Source organism: Callithrix jacchus, chromosome 12 (assembly GCF_049354715.1).
Source record: "Callithrix jacchus isolate 240 chromosome 12, calJac240_pri, whole genome shotgun sequence".
Taxonomy (NCBI): Eukaryota; Metazoa; Chordata; class Mammalia; order Primates; family Cebidae; genus Callithrix; species Callithrix jacchus.
In genome coordinates, this window is record NC_133513.1 from 10,818,594 (window position 1) to 10,845,553 (window position 26,960).

The 26,960-nt window shown below is 49.1% G+C and overlaps 1 protein-coding gene and 1 long non-coding RNA gene across 4 annotated transcripts; one reads left to right on the forward strand and one right to left on the reverse strand.

Annotated features, from left to right (window-relative positions):
- Window positions 1–23,685, forward strand: LOC118146185 (uncharacterized). The gene is made up of 5 exons (XR_004731693.3): window positions 1–507; window positions 3,238–3,339; window positions 9,454–9,531; window positions 13,865–14,069; window positions 21,213–23,685. It is a non-coding gene; the product is annotated as an uncharacterized LOC118146185 (long non-coding RNA).
- Window positions 4,621–26,127, reverse strand: TMEM114 (transmembrane protein 114). 3 transcript variants are annotated; one of them, XM_035266880.3, is made up of 5 exons: window positions 25,925–26,127; window positions 25,235–25,482; window positions 24,830–24,910; window positions 7,650–7,787; window positions 4,621–5,117 (listed from the first exon to the last, which is right to left on the reverse strand). In XM_035266880.3, exons 2-5 carry the CDS (start codon window positions 25,449–25,451, stop codon window positions 4,885–4,887), a joined length of 669 nt encoding a protein of 222 aa, XP_035122771.1. In that variant the 5' UTR covers window positions 25,452–25,482; window positions 25,925–26,127; the 3' UTR covers window positions 4,621–4,884. The 3 variants fall into 3 exon arrangements, with proteins under 3 accessions (XP_035122771.1, XP_035122772.1, XP_035122773.1); XM_035266881.3 differs by lacking the exon at window positions 25,925–26,127 and adding an exon at window positions 25,717–25,780; XM_035266882.3 differs by lacking the exons at window positions 25,235–25,482; window positions 25,925–26,127 and adding an exon at window positions 25,717–25,780.
- Between the last annotated feature and the right edge of the window lie 833 nt (window positions 26,128–26,960).

Here is a 26,960-nt window from a genome sequence, read left to right on the forward strand (position 1 = left end):
CCCGGACCCAGGAACTGCCATATAAGCCTCCCGACAGCCCTGAGACTGCCATATTGTCAGGAAGCCCAGTCTAGCCCACATGGAAAGCCACATGGAAGGTCCCCAAGATGATGTAAAGAGAGAAGGGCTCAGCCTGCCCCGAGCTGCTCCACTGCCTGCTGTTCCAGCTCCAGCTACTGCATGAGAGACGCCAAACCAAAATCGCCCAGCTGAGCCCTTCCATGATCCTCAACTCTCTAAGACCACAAGCAACATACAAGGGTCACCGCTAGTTTTACCCACTACATCTCGGGTGATTTGTTAGGCAGCCGCAAAGAAAACGTGTGTGGCCCTTAAGAGCACAGGTCCCGGTCAACAGCATTGGTCCGTTTTCCAGAAACAACTAATCCAGGGAATGAACTTGGACGATTATTGCCTCAGTTTCCTCATTGTGGGAAAGATAATAACAGCACCTGCTTCGCAGACGTCATGGGAAGACTGACAAAGATACAGCACAGTCATCACTTGGTAATGTGAACTGTTATTAACACTGATCTTTTTGAAATACTCTTGTCATACAATGACTTTAGTAACCTCCTCGAGCTTCCCTCATAAACCACCACAAATTAGATGATGCTTGAAACAATAGAAATGTGTTCTCTCGCTATTCTGAAGGTCCAAAGTTCAAAATCAATCCAGGCACGGTGACCTACGCCTGTAATGCCAACACTTTGGGAGGCCAAGTCAGGCGGATCACCTGAGGTCAGGAGTTCGAGATCAGCCTGATCAACATGGTGAAAGTCCCTCTCTACTAAAAATACAAAAATTAGCCAGATGTGTGGTACACGCCCATAATTCCAGCTACTAGGGAGGCTGAGGCAGGAGAATCACTTGAATCCAAGAGGTAGAGGTTGCAGTGAGCACAGGCCAACAGACTGGGACTTTGTCTCAAAAAGAAAAAAAGAGAAAAAAACAAAGTTTAAAATGAAGGTGTCAGGTGGGCCACGCACCATCTGAGGACTCCAGCAGAGGACCCTTTCTTGCCTCTTCAAGGTTCTGGTGGCTCCAGGTCCTCGGCTTGTGGCAGTGCCGCTCCAACCCTGCCCTGTCTTCATGTGACCTTCTCTCTGTATATCTCTCCATCCTCACCTGGTCTTCTTAGAAAGACACCCGTCATTGGATTTCAGGCCCACCCTAATCCAATATAACTTCATCTGAACTATAGTAATTACACCATGAAGACTCCTTTTCCAAGTAAGGTCACATTTACAAGTCCTGGAGTTACAATTTCAACATGTAAGGCACATGCCCAAACCTGCCAGGATCCCCCATCAGCCTCAATGTTCACCTCCAGGAGAAGGCACCAATGTCAGCACTGGGGACTGAGGCTGGGTGCATTCATCTGTTCTCACACTACTAGTAAAGACATACCTGAGACTGGGTAAATTTTAAAGAAAAAGAGGTTTAATGGACTCGCAGTGCCACATGGCTAGGGAGGCCTCATAATCATGGCAGAAGGCAAAAGCCATGTCTTACATTCACTAATCCTAATGTGAAGCCAGGGTTGCAAGCCACTGTCTTAAAGGCACATTGCTGTCAAGAGAGAATCCAAGTGGAATAGAAAAATAGAAGAGGAGAGGGCAAGACAGGATGGAACAGAAGGGATCAGAATAGACAAGAACAGATCAGAATGAATTAGAATAGAGCATGACAGATCAAAACAGAACAGAACAGATCAGAACAGAACAAAACAGAACAGAACAGAACAGATCAGATCAGATCAGAACAGATCAGAACTGAACAGATCAGAACAAAACAGAACAGATCAGAATAGAATAGAACAGATTAGAACAGAATAGAGCAGATCAGAATAGAATAGAACAGCATCCCAATCCCACTTAATCATCAGCACCTTCTTACAGAGGGCCATGGGCACCACCCACTGCCATCTCCCTCCCCATCTCTACCTTCACCTCCTGTTTCTCTCAATCAACCCTCCCTCTTTGTTTCCCTCAAACACAGAAGCCCCCTCCACCTCGGGGCCTTTGTGTGCTGTCACCTGCCTGGTCTGCAGTTTCCCTACCTGCAGGTTCCTCATGCACGTCTCAGCACAATGTCACCTCCTCCAAGAGGCCCTTAATGATTAACCTCCCTGGAGTCGCATCGCATGTCTCCCAGACACCTTTCATCCCATCACCCTGTTTTGGTTTGGTTTGGTTTGGTTTGGTTTGGTTTGGTTTGGTTTGGTTTGGTTTGAGACAGAGTTTTGCTCTGTCACCTAGGCTGGAATGCAGTGCTGCGATCTCAGCTCACTGTAACCTCCATCTCCTGAGTTCAAGCAATTCTCCTGCCTCAGCCTCCCAACTAGCTGGGATTACAGGCTCCCGCCACCACACCCAGCTAATTTTTATATTTTCAGTAGAGACAGGGTTTCACCATGTTAGTCAGGCTAGTTTTGAACTCCTGGCCTCAGGCGATCCACCCCCACCTCCCATCCAGCCTCCCAGAGTGCTGGGATTACAGCTGTGAGCCATCAAACCCAGCCTCATCACCTGTTTTGTTTTCCTCATAATACTAATCGCTGTCTGAATCTCTCAGATAGATTATGGGCTCATGTGCTTATCATCTGTTCCCATATGAGCTAGGAAGGGTGAAGATCTTCTTGGCCATCCCCACTCATGTGTCCCCAGTCCCTGGAATAGTCTCTGACACATAGTAGGTGTCTGGCAGGCACTTACTGAATGCATGCTTGGTGGGCAAATGAATGAGAGTCTTCTGCGTTGTCAGTCCCTGGAGTTTTGGTTTGTTACTGCTCACTGTTGCTATCTTAGCGTGTCTCGGCATTTCCCACGGTGGACATGCGGGACCAGATGTTCTGAGCATCATAGGATGTTGAGCAGCATCCCTGACCTCTTCCCACTGGAAATGCCAGTAGTACCACTCCCCACACGCACTCAGAACGACCGAAACTGTCTCCAACCATTCCAAACGTCAGGTGGGGGAGAGAATTGCCCCAGCTGAGGACCCCTACCCTGCAGTGTTTCATCCAGCACCGGGCGGGCGCTGGGTGGGCTGAAACTAATTTGGAAATCAAATCCCGCCTCTGGTGCAGTTCCAGAATATGTCCAGCAGGTGGAAGCAGAGACCGCCCTTTCGCTAGTACGGTTGCCCTCACTTTGCAACAACTTTCTTTTCCCCAGCCTAACAATTACTCCTGTGAGGCCTTGTGAGTAATCCATTCCATTTGCGCCGTTCCAGATTAGACAGGACGTCACAGCAGCATCCTGAACCCAGGAACAGAGAGCCAGTAAAGAAGCGCAGGCGTTGGTGGGAGTTGGCGGAGGACCATCTTGGGATCAGGTAGTTCTGAATTTTACTTCCATTTGCATCCCTTTCTCTCCTTATGCCCTTAGTCCAGTTATGTTAACCTGCTGGTGCCTCAGTTTCCTCATCTGTACCCTGCTTTGCTTATCTCCTTGTCCTCATCACGGGCTACAAGTTTCATATGTCTCTCTCCTCAACCATGTGGCACCCCAGAGAACAAGGGCTGGGTCTGGAGGACTCACTGGCCCCTAGTTGCTGGTGTGTACTGGCTTTCCATTGGGTGTTTGTTGAATGACTGACTGATCGACTGGCCTAGAGAATAGCTCAGGTGCATAGAAAGTACTCAGTGGGTGTCAGCTATGATGAAGGCAATGCTGATGTCATGGCGATGAAGATGTTGTGATGAAAATGATATTATATTGTTGATAACGGTGGTGTCATCCTTTAATCCACACCAGTATTCCCCAAACCACCAGCACTTCCCAGAGGCCTTCCGAAGCTGAAGGCTCCTCAGGCCCTCCCCCTCCATCTCATGACTCAGAATGTTATAGGAACAGAATCTCAGCCACGGTTTTGGGCTAGAATTGCCTGGAGAGCCCTTAAAAGACACTGATACCTGGACTCCATTCCTAAGGAATATCAGATTTTAAAGATGCAGCCAGAGCAGTAGAATTTTTGGAAGATACCCAGGTGATTCTAAGTGCAGCAAGGTGACAACCCTTCCCTGTCACTTAACAAATGCCCCAGCTCAGCATTTATGGAAAGAGTGTCTTGGTTCAGAATCCTCAGCATCTCCTGGAAGCTAGCTAGAAATGTGAGTTCTTGGGTTTCACCCAGGCCTCCTGACTCAGACACACTGGGGGTGGCATCAGCCTGTGAGTACCAACAAGCCCAAAGGGTCTTGGGCACGCTAAATGTGAACAGCACTGCCCCAAGGGACCCAGACATGGAGCCCATGCCCAGGGGCAGGACACCAGCATGAAAGGAGGAATGGATTTTTCTGCGGAGGACGGAAAGCTATGATTCATCCTGAAGAGTGCTTTATCAATTGGCCGACCTCTTAGGAGTCTGGCAGCTTCATATTGTAGACCTAACCCGACCACCCGGCCCTGTAGAAAGCCAATGTCATGTGAGTTGTTGTAGAACAAAAGGAACTCCAGGCCAAAGATCCCCAGAGAGAGCTCAAGGTGTTACAGGGCCCAGGAGGTGGGGCACCCTCTCCCTTTCCCAGACCCACCAAGGAGCTGATCCAAGGGGCACAGTGAGGAGGAAATGAAGTGAGAGGGGTTGCCAGGACCTTGCACTCTGTAAAGCTCCGTGTGTCCTTAAAAGATCATTTTTATTTCCTGTGAAGCAGTTTGGGTCAGCCAGGCCAGACAGACACACATGGACATGAGCACACAGGCGCTAAGATAACAGCCAGACCCCGAGCTTAGTCCGTGGGGATTTGTGGGGGGGGGGGGGTCACCTGACCTCCCCGAGTGGCCTTTGAGGAAGAAGAGGCCACACAGCCCATGGAGAAGAGTCGATGAAGCTCTGGGGCCAAGCCCCTCCCTCCCCTCCTCGACCCAGCGCCCAGGCTCATATGTCCTGGTCCTGCCTCCGTCTCAGGCTGAGCTCGCGGGCTGCTGCCAAGAAGGTCACCCCGGTGAGCAGCTCAGTGATGAAGCTGATCCAGCCCAGGGCCAGGGACCAGCCGAAGCGGATGTCCACCTGGTCCAGGAGGGCCTTCTCCTCCAGCAGACAAAGCGCCTCTCGGAAGGCGGCAGCCGAATATGCTATGTAGATGCTGATCCCAGCAAGGGTCACCATGGCTGCAGGGATGGCAAAGGGAGAGCAGATCAACCCCCACCCCCCTCCCACCCAGCACTCCCTCCTCCTCACCCTGCCCGGCCACACTGCTCAGCGTCCTCACTCCTTCCTGCCACAGGACCTTTGCACGTGCTGGTCTTCCTGCTAGAGGCGCTCACCCCTGCTTCTCCTCCTGCCATCGGCAACTCCTATTCTCCCCACAGATCTCAGCTCATGCTTCGATTCCTGGACTTGCCCGAGCAGTGATTCCACAGCTCCATACAGCTGTCTATCACTGCCCCAGTCACAACTGCAACCTCACATTTATTTGTGATTTTTTTTTTTTTTGGACAGTCTCACTCTGTCTCCCAAGCTACAGTGCGGTGGTGTGATCTCCACTTGCTGCAACCTCCACCTCCCGGGTTCAAGCTATTCTCCTGCATCAGGCTCCCGAGTATCTGGAACCACAGGCGCATACCACCACACCTGGCTAATTTCTGTATTTTTAGTAGAGACGAGGTTTCACCGTATTGGCCAGGCTGGTCTCAAACTCCTGACCTCAAGTGATCTACCAGCCTCGGCCTCCCAAAGTGCTGGGATTACAGGCATGTTTGTGTAAGTATTTAACTAATGTCTGTCTCCCCAGGGGCCTGTGAGTTTCCAAAGGGCAGACACACCCGTGTTGGTTTGGCTCATTTTCAATTCCCCAGCACCTAGAACAGTGCCTGGTCCATGGTGGTTCTCCACAGATATTAGATTTGAGCCACATTGTCCAGTACAGTAGCCACTGGCCAGTTATACGTGGCTATTTAAATTTAAGTTAATTAATTTAAGTGAACAGCCCAGCGCCCCCATCAGCACTCGCTGCCCCAGCCTGGTTCACAGCTCCCGATGCACATCAGAGGCTAGGGAACTTCTCCACCATCCCAGAAACTTCAACCAGGCAGTACTGGTTTGGAGAATTTGTCATTGGGTGAACTAGCAATGCCAGTATTACAATAATTGTGAGTGGGTGGAGGAGACGAAGCTTTGCAGTATGTTCACCTCCAGGCGTCCCTTTTGTTTTTTCCCCTCTGCGGATTCCACGTGTGCATGTCATCACTGCTGTGTTTTTCTTAAATAAGGAACATTTCAAATACACTAGGGCACGGGGAGGTGTAAAGCAGCCAGCCACATGATGGGTCCCAGTTTTCAAAACCCCGGTCCACTGAACCAAGCCATGGTGTTAACCAGCCACTGTCTATCTATCTGTTGTTTTCATTTATCTTGTTTCTGTGTGTGCTGCTGTTTAATTGACAAGTAAAACATTGCATGTATTTATGGGGCACGGCATGAGGGTTTGATGAGTGCGTGCATACTGTGGAATGGCTCAGTCCAGCTATTCAACACAGGCACGGCCTCACATACTTAGCATTTCTTTTGTGTGTGGTGAAAACTAAAATCTACTCTAAGCGATTTTCGAGAACTCAGTATGGGGCTGTTAACACTGTCACCATCATGCCCAACAGATCGCTGGACCTCCTCCTTTTACACTGAAATCCCTGTCCTCAGCCTGTCCACTCTGTTTCTATGAGTTTGGTGACCGCTGTTCCATTCTCTGCTATTGTGAATTTGACTCTTCTAGATTCTACACAGAAAGGAGTTCATGCGGTGTCTTTCTGTGCCTGGTCATGCCCGTTTTTTAGTCAATCAAAGCATCTGTTGAGAAATGCTGAGCGTATGATGGAATACATTGTTTGCTGGGAAGAACGATGGCAAGGAAAACCTAGCCGCCTCCCGCCTCCCCATAGAGAAAACTACTTGGGGCATTCTAAAGTGGCAGGACAACATATACCAGTTAAAACAATTCTTTAAGCTCGGGACATTTGACCCTGTCCCCGTGGCCTCCTCGTGGGGAATACTTTTTAGTTTGTCTGTGATCAGTGGTAAACGGGCACCAGCTGCCTACTTGGCATATTGTATGTTGTGAGAAAATGCGGAACATCTGTCTGTTAATAATGATCACCTGTTCAGAGAGGGTAAATGCGTGGGTCAGCGTCTGCTCGAGGCCTTCAGCCTGGAATGCTATCGGCCCCTGAGATTCTCAGCTCAGAAGGCTGCTGGTCCCCCAGATACGCCCACTTTGCTGTTCTATCTGGGTGTCTGCTTGTCAATGCCTTCATCACCACCCGGGTGGGGGTCTCTACGGCCAAGCTGGACTCGGTAAGTATCTATCAGAGCGGCTGATCAGCAGAAGGGAATGAGGGTGGCTAGAGCGAGGGTTTCTTGCCAGCTCACAGCCCTGGAGCTGGAAGCTATCACGAGTTCAGGCAAAGGCAATACATGTGGCTCCTTTGGTGAAATCATGAAAAGGATTCTTGGAAGCTGCTCCCTCTGCACAGGTCCTGTCTTTGAACCAGAAACTAGGTGATTCTGGGCAGAAAACCACTCATCTCTTCCAAGTGAACCCCAAGAGGCCCTGGGAGCTCCCTCCTTTGTTGAGGGTTCATACACAGTACCCACGACCCCCCCCCCCCCGACCACAAGCCAGAGTCCCAGGCAGGGCGGGCACCTACCTCCAAAGAGGAAGACAGCTCCGGTGAGCAGGAGTGGGAGGGAAGCCCGGAGGAGGAAGCTCAAAAACCCTGTCATCCCCCCAAAAACCATCAGGATAAGGCTGAGCGGCAGCAGAATCACAAACGTCCCATGCATGGCTTAGAAGAGACAGAGAGGATACCAGGTAGAGGAGAATTACTGACATCCTTCAGTCAATCAACAGACACTTCCCCAGCACCTACTAGAGCTGGGGAAAATCCACCCTGTCACTGCCCATATGATTATTATTTCTACTGTTGATGATGATGATGACCACAACAGTGGTTGACACTCATGTGCAAGGCTGTGTGCTTTGTTGTTTGTTTTGCTTTTGAGACAGGGTCTTGCTCTGTGGCCCAGGCTGGAGTACACCGGCACCACCATGACTCACTACATCCTCGACCTCCTGGGCTTAAGAAAACTTTTCACCTCAGCTGTCTGAGTAGCTGGGACTGCAGGTGTGCACCACCACACCCAGCTGATTTTTTTTTTTTTTTTTTTTTTTTTTTTTTTGGTAGTGATGAGGTCTTGATATGTTGCCCAGGCTGGTCTCAAACTCCTGGGCTCAAGTGATCCTCCTGCCTTGGCCTCCCAAAGTGCTGGGATTACAGGTGTGAGCCACTGTGCCCCGCCAGAACTGGTTTCTAACAAGAGGGAAGCCACAGTGCAGATGACCACACACATCACGAATTATTCATTGCAAGACTGGGGTGTTAGGAAGAACCTGGGATTGGGGGATGGCCGCCAGTATTTGTGCCTTGGCTCCGTCTCCACAGTAATGGGACCTTAAGAGATCTAAAAATCACTGTGGTCCTTGGCATGGCGTTTTGGGGCCAGCACCTGCTGATCATCTGGAAGTTACCTTATCTCAAGGCTGTCTTCACTGACCAGAGTGCTGGCCCCATTCTCTACAAGAACATATTTGTCGCCACAAGGAGGAGCCTCAAGCAAGCTTTTCGGGTTTTGTTGAAAGCTTTTGCCAGTACCTTGATGCATCATGCAAGCTTTCTGGATGGGATGGTGGAGCCGGGACTCTGTGGATGAAGGGCTTTGGGCAATGAGAGAACTAAAGGGGACATGTTATTCTCAGGGCAGGAAGGCGATGTGCTGTGTGGGATAACCAAGTGAAGGGAGAGAGGCTGCCTCCCCACCCACCCCCCCATCCCCTGTTGCAGAGCCAGACAGATCCCTGGAGAAGAGCCCTGCATTGAATATATTTCTCTTGTCCCCTCTCTAATAGGATCTGGGGCCATTTCTAGAGAAATCCCAAGCCCAAACAGTCAAAAATAAATATTAATACAACCGACAAAAATCAGCAAGTCAAAAAGAATGAAAGACATGAAAGTCAAGACCCACGGTTGAGGGTGAATGGGGGAAGAAAAAGAGGAAAAGAGGGAAGTCTAAGGTCTCAAGGTCTATCCCTCTGCCACTACTTTGGCTCTGACCTTCCCAGCAGCCAAAGGAAAAAGAGAAACAAGTGCAAAGTTGTTTTTATTTTTTTAATCCATTCATTTACCAAATGTGTATTGGCTGTTTACTATGAGCTGGGTGCCGAGCATCTTTAAATCCTTTTGGCAATAGGATAGTTATGAAAATAAATACTTCCTTCTCATCCTTCAGTACAAGCTAAGCATCATTTGTTCTGGGAAGTTTCCTTACACTGTATTCACCCCTGTCCACACAGACAAGCGCCCTTCCTCTGTGCCTCCTCAGCACCCCATAGGGACGGGTATTTACTACCTAGTATTGAGGGCATCTTAGTCACTTTTATGTCTCACCTTACAGGACGTGAGTTCCTTGACAAGGAAGATATTGCCACGCATGACTGTATCACTGAGTTTCTAGCAGAGATTCTGGGACATGGTAAGTGCTGAACAGATATGTGTTGACCAATGTCTTGAATGAATGAAACAATGAGTGAATTTTGAGGTACACAGTGTGGCTCTCAGGCAGGAAAACTATGGCAATTTCTAGGAAATAACATTGAGGAAGCCTGAGAGAGGACTTCCTGGTGATGAAAAATATAGACTTCAGAGCCAGATTATTTTTGCACTTGATTTCAGGCTGACTGTGGGGTACTGGGCATGTCATTTAATTACTCAGAAACTCCACTTCTGCTTTTTACGACATGGAGGTGGAAGTATACAGCTCACAGAACTGTAACACTTGTATGCCGTAGTCTCAGCACTTTGGGAGCCCGAGGTAGGCAGATTGCCCGAGGTCAAGAGTTAAAGACCAGCTTGGCCAACATAGTGAAACCCTGTCTCCACTAAAAATAAAAAAAAAATTAGCCAGACATGGTGGCAGGTGCCTGTAATCCCAGCTACTTGGGAGGCTGAGGCAAGAGAATCACTTGAACCCGGGAGTTGGAGGTTGCAATGAGCCGAGATCATACCATTGCACTCCAGCCTGGGTAACAAGAGCAAAGAGCAAGACTTTGTCTCAAAAAAAAAAAGGCCAGGTGTGGTGGCTCTCACCTGTAATCTCAGCACTTTGAGAGGCCGAGGGGGGCAGGTCACCTGAGGTTGAGAGTTCAAGACCAGCCTGACCAACATGGAGAGACATTGTCTCTACTGAAAATACAAAATTAGCCAGGTGTGGTGACGGACACCTATAATCCAGCTACTCAGGAGGCTGAGGCGGGAGGCTGAGGAGGGAGGATCGCTTGAACTCGGGAGGCAGAGGTTGCAGTGAGCCGATATCATGGCATTGCACTGATATTGATGACAGGAGCAAGAATTCATCTCAAAAAAAAAAAAATACTTGTAAAGACCATAGGGCAGCATGGGGCAATGTAGCACAGTGTTTAGTGCTGTGTCCTATAGAGTAGGCACTAAATGATAATAATAAAGATGCTGATGACAACACTCTGGTCTGTGACCTCCGCTGTGACCAAATCACTTGGTCTTCAATCCCTCAAGTGGCACTGACTTTGGTGAGTCAAGGAAACAAGACTGAACTTCCTCCCAGTGCTGTTGTGGGATGAAATATGATGACAGGGGATGAGACCAATGGTCTTTGGTTGAGAAATGTTAAATCGTTGAGAAATGCTAAGGGTGTGAATATTGAGAAGCACTGAGTGTATGATGGAATATATTGTTTGCTAGGAAGAAAAATGGCAAGGAAAACCTAGCCACCACCGCTCCCCCCACACACACCACCACAAAGTAGAGAAGTGCTTGTGACATTCCAAAGTGGCAGGACAACATATACCAGTTAAAACAATTCTTTAAGCTCGGGACATTTGACCCTGTCCCCGTGGCTCCCTCGTGGGGAATACTTTTTAGTTTGTGATCAGTGGTAAGCAGGCACCAGCTGCCTACTTGGCATTTTTTGTGTTAAGAGAAAATACTGAACGTCTGTTTGTTGATAATAATCACCTGTTCAGAGAGAATAAATGAATGGGTCAGCTTCTACTTGAGACCCTCACCCTGAAATGCTGTCAGCTCCTGAGGCTCTCAGCTCTGAAGACTGCTGGTCTCCAGGATAGTCTCACTTTGCTGTTCTATCTGGAGGTCTTTCTCTCAGTTCCTTCAGTGCCACCTGGGTGGGGGTCTCTATGGCCAAGCTGATTCTCTGTAGTCTTTCTTCCTTTCTTTCTTTCTTTTAAAAGGGAAAATCTGGGGCAGGGAAGTACCACAGGTCTTGCAAAAACCTAGTCTTTTAAATTCCATCCCCCGCACACCATCATCTCCAGACTGTGGCCAAGAAAGGAAATCATTTCTCATTCAGAAATTAATGAGGTTTTCCAGAGTTGATGCAGCCACAGCAGCCCCATGTGAGTTCCCCAGTCTCACTGCAAACCGCCTTGACATCCAACGTTCAATTAAATGCCTGGGTAAGAACAGGCTCCCCATGAGAGAACAGTACAATCTCCTGCTGAAACTGGGTTTAGCTTTCTTTGGGTGTGTGCCCTATTCTTTGCTGTATTTTTTTCCCCAGGATTGTGGTTTTGGAACATGAGTATTGATTCTGAGTTCTGTTCTCCTTGGAAATGTTCCCATCTGTCACCACATCTCAGAATGCATTTGGGGAAGATCTTCCTCTTTAGAATGTGGATATGATAAAAATAATATTAATCACCAATTTGGGGGAGGTGGTCTGGGCTATTGGGAAGTGGTGGATATTAGGTAGTGAAGAGTTACAGTCAAAAGACCAATTAATAAGAGTCTGTGACATACAAGCTGTGTGACTTTGGACAAATGACTGGACCATCCTGAGCCTCTTCTGCAAAATAAGAGTGAAAACACCTGCCCACTGATCTCCCAGAGCTTACTAACTTCACCAAAGGTATTAAGAGTGTCTGCTCTGAGTCTAGCTCCATGCTGAGCACTGGCCTAAGGACAAAAATAAGTGAGTCACAGACAGTTTCTCTCTTGCAGGCTTGTTGACTGAGTATATAATTAACTATCCAAACCACACTTTTGAGAATGAAACAATCATCGACTGTATTAAATTATCTACCATGACCATGGGCGTCTGCAGGAACCAGGCAGAACAAACCAGGACCGCTGGTCACCACTTCTCCATTTATTGTTTCAGTAAACATTTCCCTAACACCTGCCACCTATGCTCACCAGGGTTCCAGTGTCAGCTCTGTCACTTCCAGCTGAGGGGCCCTTGGTGAGTTACCTTATAACGTTCAAGCCTTGGTTTTCTCATCAGCTAAATGGGAATACTAACAGTACGCACTTCACAGGATTGTATATTGAGGATGAGATAAAATGGACAAACTTCTCAGAATAGTGCCTGTCACATCATAAGCCCAGTAAGTGTTACTGTTTCTCAGCTTCATATTGGGCTATCTAAATGAAGTAATGTGCCTGAGATCTTGCAAAGCTTTTGGTAATATGGAAAGCCTGTTACAACCAAACAGATCTGAGGCCGTGAGACCTGATTCCCATTCATCAGTAAGCCTCTAATGAACCCCTGTGATGAAGACAAAGAAACAGTTTCCAACTTCTGGGAACTGGCGTGGCGCTCACAGCTAGACTGCGGTGTTTCGCTGATGGAATCTCTTGCACTCCAGCATCACAGGAGGTCATCTGAGACTACAATACAATGAGACCCGGCAAGGCCACTTCACAGACTGCCTAAGCACAGGCGAAACAAGGTCTCTGTGCCACCCACAAAATACCAAACACCCCCTTCTCCAGCTAATATGTGTGTTCCTACTTGCTCAATCACAGCTAGTCTGCCTCCCTTATAGATAAGATTGAGATATTTGGTCACAGAATTGTCTCTACTTCCTGATATTACCTAGTCCAGAGCAACCTCCACTTCCTCAGACCCTCCAAAGTCACTTCATCAAAGCTTGAATCCTGTAAGTCCTTCCTAGCGACTCTTACTGAGACACCCCACAGCTCCCCACGGTATGTGTCCTCCTTTGTGGCAGTAAGCAGTAAACCCCAAATTGCACTGCAGGAGTGTCCCTGGTGATCTCTAGCTGGAGGGCATTGACAGGGGCTAGAGGGTATCCCAGGCACTGACAAGGAGGGAAGATACAATGGAGCAGGACAGAGAGGGCAGGAATCAAAGGCCAGCAAGACCTGGAAAATGTCCTGCTTGTGATGTGTCCTTGCATCTCCCTGAACGCCCAGTAACGTGCATCACAGAACCTAGGATGTAATACATGCTCCTTGTGCAATGGATGGCTGAGTTAGTGAATGAGAATGGGAAGGAAGGAAGGGAGGGAGGGAGGGGGAAAGGAAGGACACTGAGTATTTGCTGAGCATCTAAATAGGTGCAATATTTGGGGATGGGTATTTTAGAGGTACAAAGGTGAATCAGACATAAATCCCACCCCCTTGGAACTTACAATTCAGAAAGGAAGTTCAGATGTGGACATAAACTGCTGTAGTGGCAGGTGGCAGTGGGTCTTAAGAGACTCAGGCAGCCATGTGTTAATTCAGAGAAGTCAGGCTGAGTAACATGATCACAGGCCCTCCACCTGAGGCACTGAATTTTAGAGGAAAGAGTGGCGTATTTAGCGTTAGACCTGGGTGTGGTTCTCATTGGCCGTGTGACTTTGGACGTGTGTCTCATTGAGCTTCGATTTTCTCATCTGAGAAGTGGAGGTGGACCATATTCATCTTGACAGGAGGACCGTAACAGATGACTTGCACTCAGCCCTCATTGAGGGGCCACTTCCCCTCCCTCTACCCCATATAGCTAATTGGCCCTTTCCTTCTCCCAGGACACCTGAAGCAGGGTGCCCAGCAATGTCTGCCTTTAACAGCTGGAGAGGAATTACGTGAGGCAGCTACTAAGTTGGACTCAAAAGCAAACTTCCTGAACGTTGGATTTCTATCTCAGTCCTGTCATTCCCTGTTGGTGGTCTTGGAAGAGCAGGGTCTTGGGTCTGAGGCCAGCCAGACACATTTACTTACCATGAACCTTAGGTAAGTCCCTTCACCTCTGTGAGCCCTCATTTTCTCATCCTTAAAAATATTTAAGACTTAAGACCTACCTCCCTGCAGGGTTGTTTTCCAGATTAGCATTGCTTTTTTTTTTTTTTTTTTTTTTTTTTTTGAGGCAGAGTCTCACTTTGTCACCAAGGCTGGCATGCAGTGGCACTATCTCAGTTCACTGTAACCTCAGCCTCGTGGGTCCAAACAATTCTCCCATCTCAGCCTCTGGAGGAGTTGGGGCTACAGGTGCCAGCCACCACTCCCAGCTAATTTTTGTATTTTTCTTTTTTAGCAGAGACACGGTTTCCCCATATTGGTCAGGTTGGTCTCAAACTCCTGACCTCAGGTGATCCACCCACCCCAGCCTCCCAAAGTGCTGGTATTACAGGCGTGAGCCACCGGTGATGTTTTCAAAAGCACTGAGCTTAACCCTGAGCATATGCATTCATTCAAAAACAAATGCCCAGTGAGGGTCAAGCCATGTCCTAGGGTCTAGGGATACCACAGTGAACAAGGCCACTCCCTCATAGAGTTCTCAGACCCGAACAGGAGCCAGCAGTAGCCAGGAAGCGAGAAAACAAAGATCATTGCAGGCTGCGATGTGTCACAAAGGAAGTCACCGTGATGACGCAGAAAAACTTGTGGGCGGTGAGGGTGGGGGCAGCGGGGGCTTGTTCTTGGATCAGATGGTGGTATTACGTTCCTGTGGCTGCTGGAACACATAAAGGCAAACTGAGTGGCTTCTAAGCAACAGGAATTTCGTGTCTTACAGTGCTGGAGGCCAGAAGGACAAAATGAAGCTATCAGCAGGGCCAGGCTCCCTCTGATGGCTCTAAGTGAGAATCCTTCCTCATCTCTCTCCTGTCCTGGGAGCTGGCAGAAATCTGTGATGCTCCCTGGCTTGGGGGTACGTCACTTCAATCCCTGCCTCCATCCACACATGGCCATCTTCTCCTCCTCTTAGAAGGATACTTGTCATAGGATTTAGGGCACAGCAAGTTAGTCCAAGATGATTTCATCTCGAGAATCTTAATATACCTACAAAGATACTCTTTCTAAATAAGTCACATTCGCAGGTACTGGGGCTTCGTACATGACCATATGTTTTCGGGAGTGACATCATCCACACAGTACCACATCTGGGATGGCTTACAGTAGGAACTCAAAAGACAATACTATAATTATTGCTGGAATTACCAATAATATTAAAATGTTGGTCAGATGCAGTGGCTCACACCTGTAATCCCAGCACTTTGGGAGGCTAAGGTGGGTGGATCACCTGAGGTCAGAAGTTTGAGACCAGCCTGGCCAACATGGTGAAACCCTGTCTCTACTAAAAATACAAAAATTGCCAGGCATGGTGGCACAGGCCTGTCATCCAAGCTACTAGGGAGACTGAGGCAGGAGAATCACTTGAACCTGGGAGGCAAAGGTTGCAGTGAGCCAAGATTGTACCACTGTACTCCAGCCTGGGTGAGAGTGAGACTCTGACTCAAAAAAAATAGGAATAAAATATTGACAGGCCATTGTTTCATCACCAGTAAATATGTGTGCCCAAGTGCAGAGATATTTTAGACCTAAAAACATTTTGTTGCAAATCAAGCAAAAAGCAATCCCAGAAAGAGAAAAGAAGCAGGCGGGGCGCGGTGGCTCACACCTGTAACCCCAGCACTTTGGGAGACCAAGGTGGGTGGATCACTTGAGGTCAGGAGTTCAAGACCAGCCTGGCCTACATGGCGAAACCCCATCTCTACTAAAAATACAAAAATTAGCCAGGCACAGTGGCAGGTGCCTGTATTCCCAGCTATGCCAGAGGCTGAGGCAGGAGAATTGCTTGAACCCGGGAGGCAGAGGTTGCAGTGAGCTGAAATCACACCACTGCACTCCAGCCTGGAGGACAGAGCAATACTCCATCTCAAAAAATAAAAATATAAAAGAAAGAAGCAAAGATGTTCACAGCAAAAACAAACAAAAGTGTTTGCGACTGCTCGGTCATCATGCTATCCAAAGAGCTGCTCAGTGGGGAAAGCCAGCTTCCACGACTTGGTTTGCAAGCTCAGGAAGCCCCAGGCTGGTTAGCGCTCTTAAGCAGAGCGGGAGGATGTCTCCTACCCCAGGAACATCAAAAGCTCTGGCAAAAGAAGGTTTCAGGATCCATTTACCCCAAGGAAGAAATATCAGCGCCTCTATTTTCTCACCTTGTCAATCTGACTTTGAGACTTCAGGAGGAGCTCAGAGCTATGCAGTCCGGTTATTCCTGAGAAGGAAGTGGCTTTTTCAATATTTTTATAAAAGTGTGGCCTTGAGTCTGTCCTGGAGGATGGGGGCTGCATCTCCATGATCTCCAAGAGGCACTGTTAGGATAGGGAAGGAGCGGGAGTCTACCAGCAAAGACCTGGGTTCCAGTTCTGACTCCACCTCTTACCCAAGCAAACCACATCTTCACTCATCATCACTCAAAAGCCTCATTTTCCTCACCTGTCAATTGGACTCTAACCTTGAAGAGCTGTGAGCACTGAATGTGAGAAAAAGTCTCTTTCTCCTCTTCAGCTTACACCCTACTAGGTGGGAGTTTTTAATTCCCATTTCACAGATGGAAAAATTGAGGTTCAAGGAACTTACATCAATTACCCCAAGATCCAATGGCCGTGGAGTGTCAGAGTTGGAACGAGATTACAAAGGAGGTGGACAAAGGGGTCAGGGGACTCCAGACACGTACTCCAGCTTGGGAAGTTAGGAAAGGCTTCCTGAGTCGGGGAAAGGTCTCAGCTGAGAGGCAAAATGGTGAGGCGTTAACTGAGCTGAGAGGTGGGAGAGGGATTCCGAAAAGTGGAGACAGAAAATGCCAACATCTGGAAGGAGGAGACATCCGAAGTAGCACATATCTCAGCTCTTGCAGCTGGAAAGGTGAGCCAGGGCCACAGATAGCCCGACAAGCCACGCTGTTGAGAAATCCAACCATATAGGCAGCCCTCTTGGAGCTTGCTTTACGGCAACACGTGCTAACATTCTTCTTAGAAAAAATTAAAACATGGCCCTGCGCAGTGGCTCACACCTGTAATCCCAGCACTTCGGGAGGCCGAGGTGGGCGGATCACTTGAGGCCGAAAGTTTGAGACCAGCCTGGCCAACATAGTGAAAACCGGTCTCTACTAAAAATGCAAAAGGTAGCTGGGCATGGTGACGTGCACCTGTAATCCCAGCTACCTGGGAGGCTAAGGCAGGAGAATCACCTGAACCTGGAAGGCAGAGGCTGCAGTGAGGCAAGATCACACCACTGTGTTCCAGCCTCAGAGACAAAGCTAGACTCCATCTCAAAAGAAATAAAAAAAGAAAAAATTTAAAAAGATCTTCTTGGCCACAACCCCAAGCCCTGTGTCTTTGTCTCCTTTCCAGATTGACACTCTATAAATGTCTCAATTTGCTTGTTCCCAGTTTTTTAATATGCTTATAATTTTTCTATATATTTATGTATTTCTCAAATTCTACAGTGCACACTTGATCATACTTTTTTTTGATTTTGAGATAGGGTCTCACTCTGACACCCAGGCTAAGGTGCCATGGGCCTTATCTCAGCTCACTGCAACCTCCATCTCCCAGGCTCAAGCAACCCCCCACTTCAGCCTCGAAAGTAGCTGTAACCACAGGTGCAAGGCACCCCGTCTGGCTAATTTTTTTTATTCTTGGTAGAGACAGGGTTTCACCATGTTGCCCAGTGACCCATCTGCCTCAGCTTCCCAACGTGCTGGGATTACAGGCATGAGCCACCTCACCCAGCCTTGATCAGACTTTAACATTTCTGAAAACAGAGTATGTTTGACCATCCCCAGCATCTCACAGTCATAATTGGGAGTATATTTGTCCATCTTTATGGTACATAAAGTAAATGTGCATTTTTAAATTTTGTTATACACTCACAGAAAAGGTATAATATTGGGAAGGTTCTTTGGGGACAGATAATAAGTGACATCCTACTACCCATAATAGTCTGTAACTTGCTTTTTTCATCCCACTATACATCTTAACATATTCTTATAGACTATGTAATATTAATATTAATAAGCACTGGTATATTCTTTTTATAGGCTATATAATATTCCATAAAATAGATACACACCTGTAAATGTCTAGCCATTTCTCCGTCTGTGAGCACTGAGGCTGCACATGTCTTGTTTTTCACTGTTTGAAAATGGTATGGTAAACTTCTTCTTAAAAGCCTGAAATGGCTATTAAGAAGTGAGTGTGTGTTTGTGTGTGTGTGTGAAAGAGAGAGAGAGAGAGAGAATGTCTCATTCTGTCACCCAGGCTGCAGTGCAATGGTGTGATAGGTGTGAGCCACTTTGCCCAGCCAGAAGTGGACTTACTTTAAATATGAACTTTTGTTAGTTTCAAATGTGGCCTTGATTTTTTTAATGGGCACCCCAGAAAGGCATCCTGAAGCCCAGGCCCTTGTACCCAGAGGAGCTAAGATCCACAGGCACCTGCTCCCTCCCCGCCTGCCTGCAGCACCACTAAGCATAAATCACACTGAGAGTTCCTCCCTTCTGGGCTCAGGCAGCCTCTTCACGCATTGATGTCCCCAGTCCTTGCTCTGTCCCTCACCTCCTCCCCTCCTGCAATTTGCACCAGGCATTGTGGGTGGGCTGGTTTTAATTTTCCGTGTCACTGCAACAGCCTGGCGCCCAGAAAAACTGGAAATCCAATCTTGTGATTTTCCAGCCTCACCTCCTCAGAGGACAGCCAGGCCAGACCAGTTCCTCTCAGTTCAGCTTCCACCACTAGCACGCTGTGTGAACGAGGCGTTTGACCTCTCTGGGTCTGCTGTCCTCATCTGGCCAGCCTGGCCTTTCCCATGGGCTCTTAAGAGACACAGCTGAGGTAATACATAGAAAAAAACAGGAAGTGCCCTGAAGAAGCACTTTCCACACCACTCTCCAGAAACACCAGCCTTCCTGCTGTTTCTGGAACACACCAAGCTCAGTCCTGCCTCGTGGCTCTGAACCTGCTGTTCCTTCTTGTAATGCAGGTCTCTGGTTTCCTCTCTGAAAGAGGCAATGTTGGATAGCAGGACTCTGAACCCCAGAAACGGGCCAGGCGCTCCTCTGGGCTACCATGACCTCTAGTCTTAATATACACACATTACACTGAAACTATACTCAGTGTTGCATTGTTTCAATGGAGTAGAAACCAACTGCTAGTAAGCCAGGTGTGGTGGTTCATACCTGTAATCCCAGCACTTTGGGAGACCGAGGCTGGGGGATCACTTGAGGTCAGGAGTTCAAGACCAGCCTGGCCAACAGGGTGAAATCCCATCTCTATCAAAAATACAAAAATTAGCTGGGCATGGTAGTGCACATCTGTAGTCCCAGCTACTCGGGAGGCTGACGCAGGAGGCTCAGGAGAATTGCTTGAACCCACGAGGAAGAGGCAGTGGCAGTGAGCTGAGACCTCACGACTGCACTCCAGCCTGAGCCAGAGAGAGACTCCATCTCAAAGAAAAAAGAAAAGAAAAGGAACTGCTAGGGTTCAAATCCTACAAATTCCAGTTACTGCGCGAACTTAGACATCATACCTAATGTCCCTGGGTCTCCGCTGCCTCATCTGCAAAGTGAGGATGATGATATAGTGCCTCTTGTGCTGTGGTGAAGATGAAATGAGTAGAACAAGCCAAGAGCTCAGAATAGCGTCCGGCACACAGCACCCGTCTCATCACGTTCCATACCAGGCAGCTGACCCAGTACTGAGGATGAACTCAATGTATACGGAGCAAATAGATGAGTCTGGTGGGTCTGCAATAATTAGCTCTATTTCATAGATGAAAAGCTTGAGGCTCAGGGAGGCAATATGAATCAGAGCAGAAGCAGGAGGCATTAACTAAGCACCTACTACGTGCAGGGCTATGCTGGCTGCTTTGTTTATATGATCTCACCTCATCTTAGAACAGCCCATTTGTAGATGCAGGTGACTGATCAGAAGTCACACAGTTGGCCAGCTACAGTGGCTCAGGCCTGTTATCCCAGCACTTTGCAGGAGGAGGGTCACTTGAGACCAGGAGTTCCAGACCAGCCTGGGCAGCATAGCAAGTCCCCCATCTCTACAAAAAAATACAAAAATTAGTTAGGTGTGATGGCATACATCTGAGGTCCCAGCTACTTGGGAAGCTGAGGCAGAATTGCTTGAGCCTGGGAGGTCGAGGCTGCAGTGAGCTATGGCCATGGTACTACACTCCAGCCTGGGTGACAAGAGCAAAATTCCACCTCAAAAAAAAAAAAAAAAAGACATACCTGAGACTGAGTAATTTATAAAGGAAAGAGGTTTGATGGACTCACAGTTCCACACAGCTGGGTAGGCCTTACAATCCTGGCTGAAGGCAAATGAGGAGCGAAGTCATGTCTTACATGGAGGCAGACAAAGAGCTTGTGCAGGGGAACTCCCCCTTATAAAACCATCAGAGCTCATGAGACTTACTATCACAAGAACAGCATAGGAAAGATCCCCACACACACACCATGATTCAGTTGCCTCCCACCAGATCCCTCCCATGACACATGGGAATTATGGAAACTACAATTCAAGATGAGATTTGGGTGGGGACACAGCCAAACCATATGAGGAGGTGAGTTAGATCGTGGGACTTCCCTAACAGCCCTCCATCTACCAGGGGTTACAGCGAATTACTTGGCACTGAAGTGGTCTCTCTGCAAGGGTTTTCTTAGAGAAAAAATCAAGGTTTCTCCCCATAGAGCCCCACCAGGATTTGTCTAGGAGGCTGACTTAGAGAACGTGCTGCTTGTGAAGTAGCTTCTCCTCTATGGCCTCTGCAGCAGGTCCTTAAGGAATGAAGGATCTTCATGTAATAGAAGAACTTGGACCAAACTCAAAATTCATTTTGGGAGAAAAAGAGATTCTGGGGAGAAAAAAAAAACTCTTTCTGGGGGTGATTTGCAAGAAGCACATGGTCTGAAGGGGCAGCCTGTCCTCTTTTCTAGATGATATAATGGGAATAATAGCAGCCACCATTTATAGCATATTTACGGAGGCCAGACACCACATTAGGCTCTTTAAATACACTCTTTCATCTTAGCCTCACAATAACCTTAGAAAAAGAGATGACAATTTTCCTCATTTTGCACAGGAGGGACCTGAGGCTCAGAGGTATAACGAAATAACAAGACGTCCAAGTCCACCTGCCTAGTTGGCGGCGAAACTGCAGGTTAGCCCTAGGACCGAGGGTGAACAAGTGAACACATTGAATGTGCATTCTGCTGTTTCTCAACACCCTGGAACAAGCACCGTCAGGTTTGAAGAGGAAGCCAGCCCAGTGCCTGCTGTGGTTAGCCATCCAATTTACCCACAGATGTAATAAGTTGGCTGAATGCCTACACCCAGCTCGGCAAAGGGGCAGCACTCCATAGATGGTACAACCTCCAGGAGGAGGCTGGAAAGAAGGGCAAGAGGGAGAGCTCACGCTTACTGAGCACTTCCCATGTGTCTGGAGCCTTGGTGTGAAGTCATTCCTTCTTGACTGGTCCTAGACAAGGTCCATTTGGTTCATTCATTTTTATTCCCATTCATGGAATTCTAACCATATCCCTTGATGGTGTTCACATCTCATTTTGGCAGATGTGAAAACTGAGACTCGGAGAGATTAAGACACCTATCCTAGGATCACAGAAGGCCTCTGTAAGGGTTTTAGCTGGGACATGACCCCCCCCCCATTTCCATGACAATAATTCTTATGATTTTTTTTTTTTTTTTTGAGACAGAGTCTTACTCTGTTGCCCAGGCTGGAGTGCAGTGGTGCAATCTCAGTGCACTGCAGCCTCTGCCTCTGCCACAGGTTCGAGAAATTGTCATGCCTCAGCTTCCCAAGTAGCTGGAACTACAGGCATGCACCACCACACTGGGCTAATTTTTGTATTTTTAGTCGAGACAGGGTTTCACCATGTTGGCCAGGCTAGTCTTGAACTCCTGACCTCAGGTAACCTGCCTGCCTCAGCCTCCCAAAGTGCTGGGATTACAGGCATGAGCCGCTGTGCCTGGCCAAGTTCTTGTAATTCTTGAAACAGTGTTTCAAAGACACTCAAAGTTCCCCCTTGTGCAGTTTGGGGCTTAGGACAGAGCACACAGTACCTCCACCTTTCCTCAACTCCCACACATTCCAGGTGTCTAAGGCTGTCTCCTTCAGCAGGAATTCACACAGCAGTGTGCTGGGGCTGACTCATAACAACTCACAAGAGCCGATTAAGATTTTGAGAATTTTGTGAGCCAGGTAACATCATGTTGGCATCTTGAAATTGGCCATAGTGAAAGTATTTTGCACCACAGAAATTGGCAAATGCTACAAACCAGGGCTTTTTTTTTTTCTTTTAATTTTGCCGAGATCCAGTTGTTAAATATTTCTGAGCATGCCTCTGGACCTCAGAGAAACAGTTCTAGTTCACCATAAATCCACACATTCATACAATAAACACACGGATTGAGCTCTACTTACAACGTAATACAGTTTGCACTCACTAAGGTGTTTGTTCAGCAGACTTTGACTCATGGCCTACTATGTGTAGGTTCTGTGCTAAATGTTGGGAATTCAGCAGTGGCAAGATAGACATGGTTCCTGTCCCATGGAGCTTTCAATCTAAGGAGGGAGTCAGATTTAAACACCCCAAAAGACACACAACCTGCACTGTGAGTGGGAATTAGCCGAGTCAAGTTGATGGGATAAAAGCAGGGAGGTTCCAGGAAGAGGGAACAGCATGTACCAAGTGTTTGTGACAGGAGGAAACTTGGCAGGTTCCAAGAACTGGCCAAGACCAGCACAGCTGGAGAGAAAGGAATAAAGGGGGAAATGGGACTGGAGAGAGACGCCCCCCCAGGCCTTGAGGGCCATGCTAGGCACTTGTCTTTTTTTTTTTTTGAGACGGAGTTTCGCTCTTGTTACCCAGGCTGGAGTGCAATGGCGCGATCTCGGCTCACCGCAATCTCCGCCTCCTGGGTTCAGGCAATTCTCCTGCCTCAGCCTCCCGAGCAGCTGGGATTACAGGCACGCACCACCGTGCCCAGCTAATTTTTTTGTAATTTTAGTAGAGACGGGGTTTCACCATGTTGACCAAGATGGTCTCGATCTGTTGACCTCGTGATCCACCCGCCTCGGCCTCCCAAAGTGCTGGGATTACAGGCTTGAGCCACCGCGCCCGGCCTGTCTTTATTTTTTTAATCCCCAGCCTCAGTAAATCTATCAAAAACTGCTCATGCCTATAATCTCAGCACTTTGAGAGACGGAGGCAGGAAGATCACTTGACCCTAGGAGTTTGAGGCTGCAGTGAGCTATGATCGTGCCACTGCATTCCAGCCTGGGCAACAGTACAAAACCCTGTCTCTGGGTAGGATTGGGTGAAGGGAGAAGGCAAGGCACAGTGGCTCACACCTGAAATCCCAACACTTTAGGAGGCCGAGGCAGGGACATACTTGAGGCCAGGAGTTCAGGACCAACCTGGGAAATATAGTAAGACCTTAGCTCTATTTTTTTTTTTAATTTTTTAATTAAAAAGAAAAACTCTAGTGAGCTGCCCATCTCAGCCTTCCAAAGTGCTAGGATTACAGGTGTAAGCCAATGCAGTGGTCAGGAGTTCCAGACCAGCCTAGCCAACATGGTGAAACCCCAATTGCACTAGAAATACAAAAAAAATCAGGTGCGGTGGCAGGTGCCTATAGTTTCAGCAACTCTGGAGGATGAGGCAGGAAAAATTGCTCGAATCTGGGAGGAAGAGGTTGCAGTGGGCTGAGATCATGCCACTGTACTCCAGCCTGGGCAACAGAGCACCACCCTGTCTCAAAGAAACAAAAAACTGCCCACATTTTCAAAGTCTATGAAACTCAATCTTCATTTCCTCAACAGATCCTCCTACAGAACCTCTCTGGGCCTCCTCATTGGAAAAAGAAAGGCAGAAATGGAGATACTAATAAGTTCATAGGGTGTGGCTGTAGGAATCAAATGAAGGTATACATGAAAAGCAGTTCACTCCATGTATGGCTTGTAGCAAGCCTCAATGAATTGAACTGTTATTTTCCTCCCTCCGCAAACACTCATTCATCCCATTTGCTTTCTTGCTTTCAGTCCTCACACCTTTTACTGAGTTCCAGCTGTTCAGCTGGGTACTAGGAACCAACCACGAATAACAGGGACACAATGGCCCTGGGAGGAGGGGCTATTCCCGCCTCCTAATTGCCTGGCTCCAATCATAAATTTATATGCAAATTTTTATCGCATCCTACTAGTGCAAAGCCCTCCTTCTAGCAATGAGGATACAAAAAACGCTGGCTTGGAATCTGTGGAATGAGACCTCTCTCTTACAATGCACCTCCCAGGCGAATTTAGGTCCCCTGCAGGGGACTCTCACCTTCCACTCCTCACGCTGCTTGTCACTGTTAACTGTACGCATTTCCACATTTGTCCCCAACTACACTGAGCTCCATGAGGACATGGCCTGTGTCTTAACCATCAATCAAAACGGTGCAAAGAAAGCCATCGGTCAACGCGAGCTGAAGGAACCCTAAACCATGCAATGTTGCAGGTGGATCAGGAGACACCCCGCCCCGCGTCTTAAACACACTCGGTTCTCGGGCTGGGATGTCAGGTGCCACCCCCCAGTCACCTCTTCCGCTGGCCCCGAAGCCCCGCTGTTTGGGGAAAGACTCCAGAACCCATGGCTAGGACAGGGGCGCTCCCTCCCTCTTCACCCTCCCTGGACTCACTGAGAAGTTGCCGGCTTGATTCGCTGACTGTCACGTTCTCCAGCCAGAAGGGGTTCATCAGCGGTGTGCACGGGCTGTGGACTGGATGGGACAGAGGAATCCATGGGCGCCGGACCCCGGAGTTCTACGCAGGGCCCTGGTCCGCTGCTTTTCCCCCATGCTTGCCCTAAGTACCCTACCCGGGGAGGGCGTGCGGAGAGCTAGAGCAGTTGGGATCGCAGCCAGGAGCCTCTCCGAAGAGCTTTCGCGGCCACGGCCTTCTTCCCACCTTCCCCCGAGTTCCTAGACACTGTATTCTAGGGACTTGGGGGAGGAGTGCGTGCCAAGCAACAGGTCCCAGGCGAGCAGGACACTGCGCAGGGGCCGTTCGCAGCCACGGCTCCCAGCCCCGGGGTGCACCCTTACCCCGGCAGGTCCGCCAGAGGCCGGAGTGGGAGCTCAGAGGCTCGGGATGGCTGCGATTGGCCCCCAGCCGGTCCTGTGCCCCCGGGCCGCTCCTCTCCAGCCGCTCCGTGTCAATGATGTACCAGAAGTCCGTGCAGATGGCCGCCGCCAGGAGCACAAAGCTGAGCGCCCCAGTCAGCGCAGCCGCGCCGGCCAGCGCGCCCAGGTTTACTCGCATCGCGGAGCTCAGGACCGGCAGCCGCGGGTTCCTGCGGCGGAGGCGCGAACCGTCAGCGCCCGCCCCCCGCAGCTGGCCACGGCCACTGTGGGCTCCCAGCTCCACTCCCGGGCCGCTGAGCTCAGATCTGAAAGCCGGTCCTTAGGACCCCAGGCCCTAGCTCAGGCCCTGGCTGCACCCTCAGACCCTGACCTGCGTGGTCCGACTTGCATGCGCGCCCTGCTCAGCCCCAGCCCTGGCTCCCAGCCTCCAATGCCAGTTCTACCTGCAGACCCCCTTGCCTGTGCCGTCCGACCTCCACCTCCGCCTTCAGACCCTCCTGGAAGTCCTAGTCCCTCCCCACCAGCACCTTAACCCACACCGTTCCTCAGCCCCACTCCACCCCGGGCCCTCCAAGTCCAGCCCAACGCACTCTCTCACTTCAAAATCCTCTTTTTCCCCCTACTCCTACTCCCTCCATTCCCCTTCCTCACTCTCCACAAACTCTTCCCCCGCTCCCAGATGCTCCGTCTCTGCCTATAGCTCTAGCTTTCGGCACCAGCCTTTTTTCTTGGCCCCACACAGCCAGCTCCCCACTCCCAGCCCTGCGCTCTAGGGTATTTCCGCAGCTCCAGCTCTGGCCAGGGCGCAGTGGTTTGACCCTGTGCGCTCTTCTCGCCAAGTACAAGCTCTGAGTGCGCACGCAGCGTGGATGGGGGCGGTCCCCAGTCCTGGAGCGCTGGAGGCTGCGGGTGTGGAAGGGACGGTGGCCTTGGGACCACCTGGGGCAGTAAGAAGGAGGGGCGTGGCAGGCCTCACAGTCTCACACGGGTTTGCAAATCATCTCCAAGAGCCCCTCCAGCTCCAAGTACCCTTCCTCCAAAATCCACCTTCAAGTGTAGTCTGCGCTGACTAGAATGGGAAAAGGCACATTCGTTTTTCATAAAAGTTCTCTAAGGCACTGAGGTAGCCCAGGTCCTCAGAATGTATCATTTCTATCCCCAAAGTCTTTCTCCATTATCATAGCCACCACCAACAACGCCGTGGACAGCACCATCACCACCACCACCATCATCATCACCACCACGACCACCACCATCACCAGCAGCTGCAGCATCACCAACACCATCATCACCACCACCACCATCACTATCACCACCATCGCCATCGTCACCATCATCACCATCACCATCACGATCATAATCACCACCACCACCATTATCACCACCAGCATCATCACCACCACCACCATCCCCACCAGCATCATCACCACCACCACCATCCCCACCAGCATCATCACCACCACCACCATCCCCACCAGCATCATCACCACCACCACCATCCCCACCAGCATCATCACCACCACCACTAGCACCAGCACCCACTCTCCTCTTTATCATCGTCATCACTCTTACCAATTCCACCATCTTCTTCACCACCATAAAAACTTTTATTTTTTCAAGAAATACTTCTGGTACCGTCCATGTGTCTGATGCTATAGTTTATGTTGAGAATATAAGCAAGAACCAT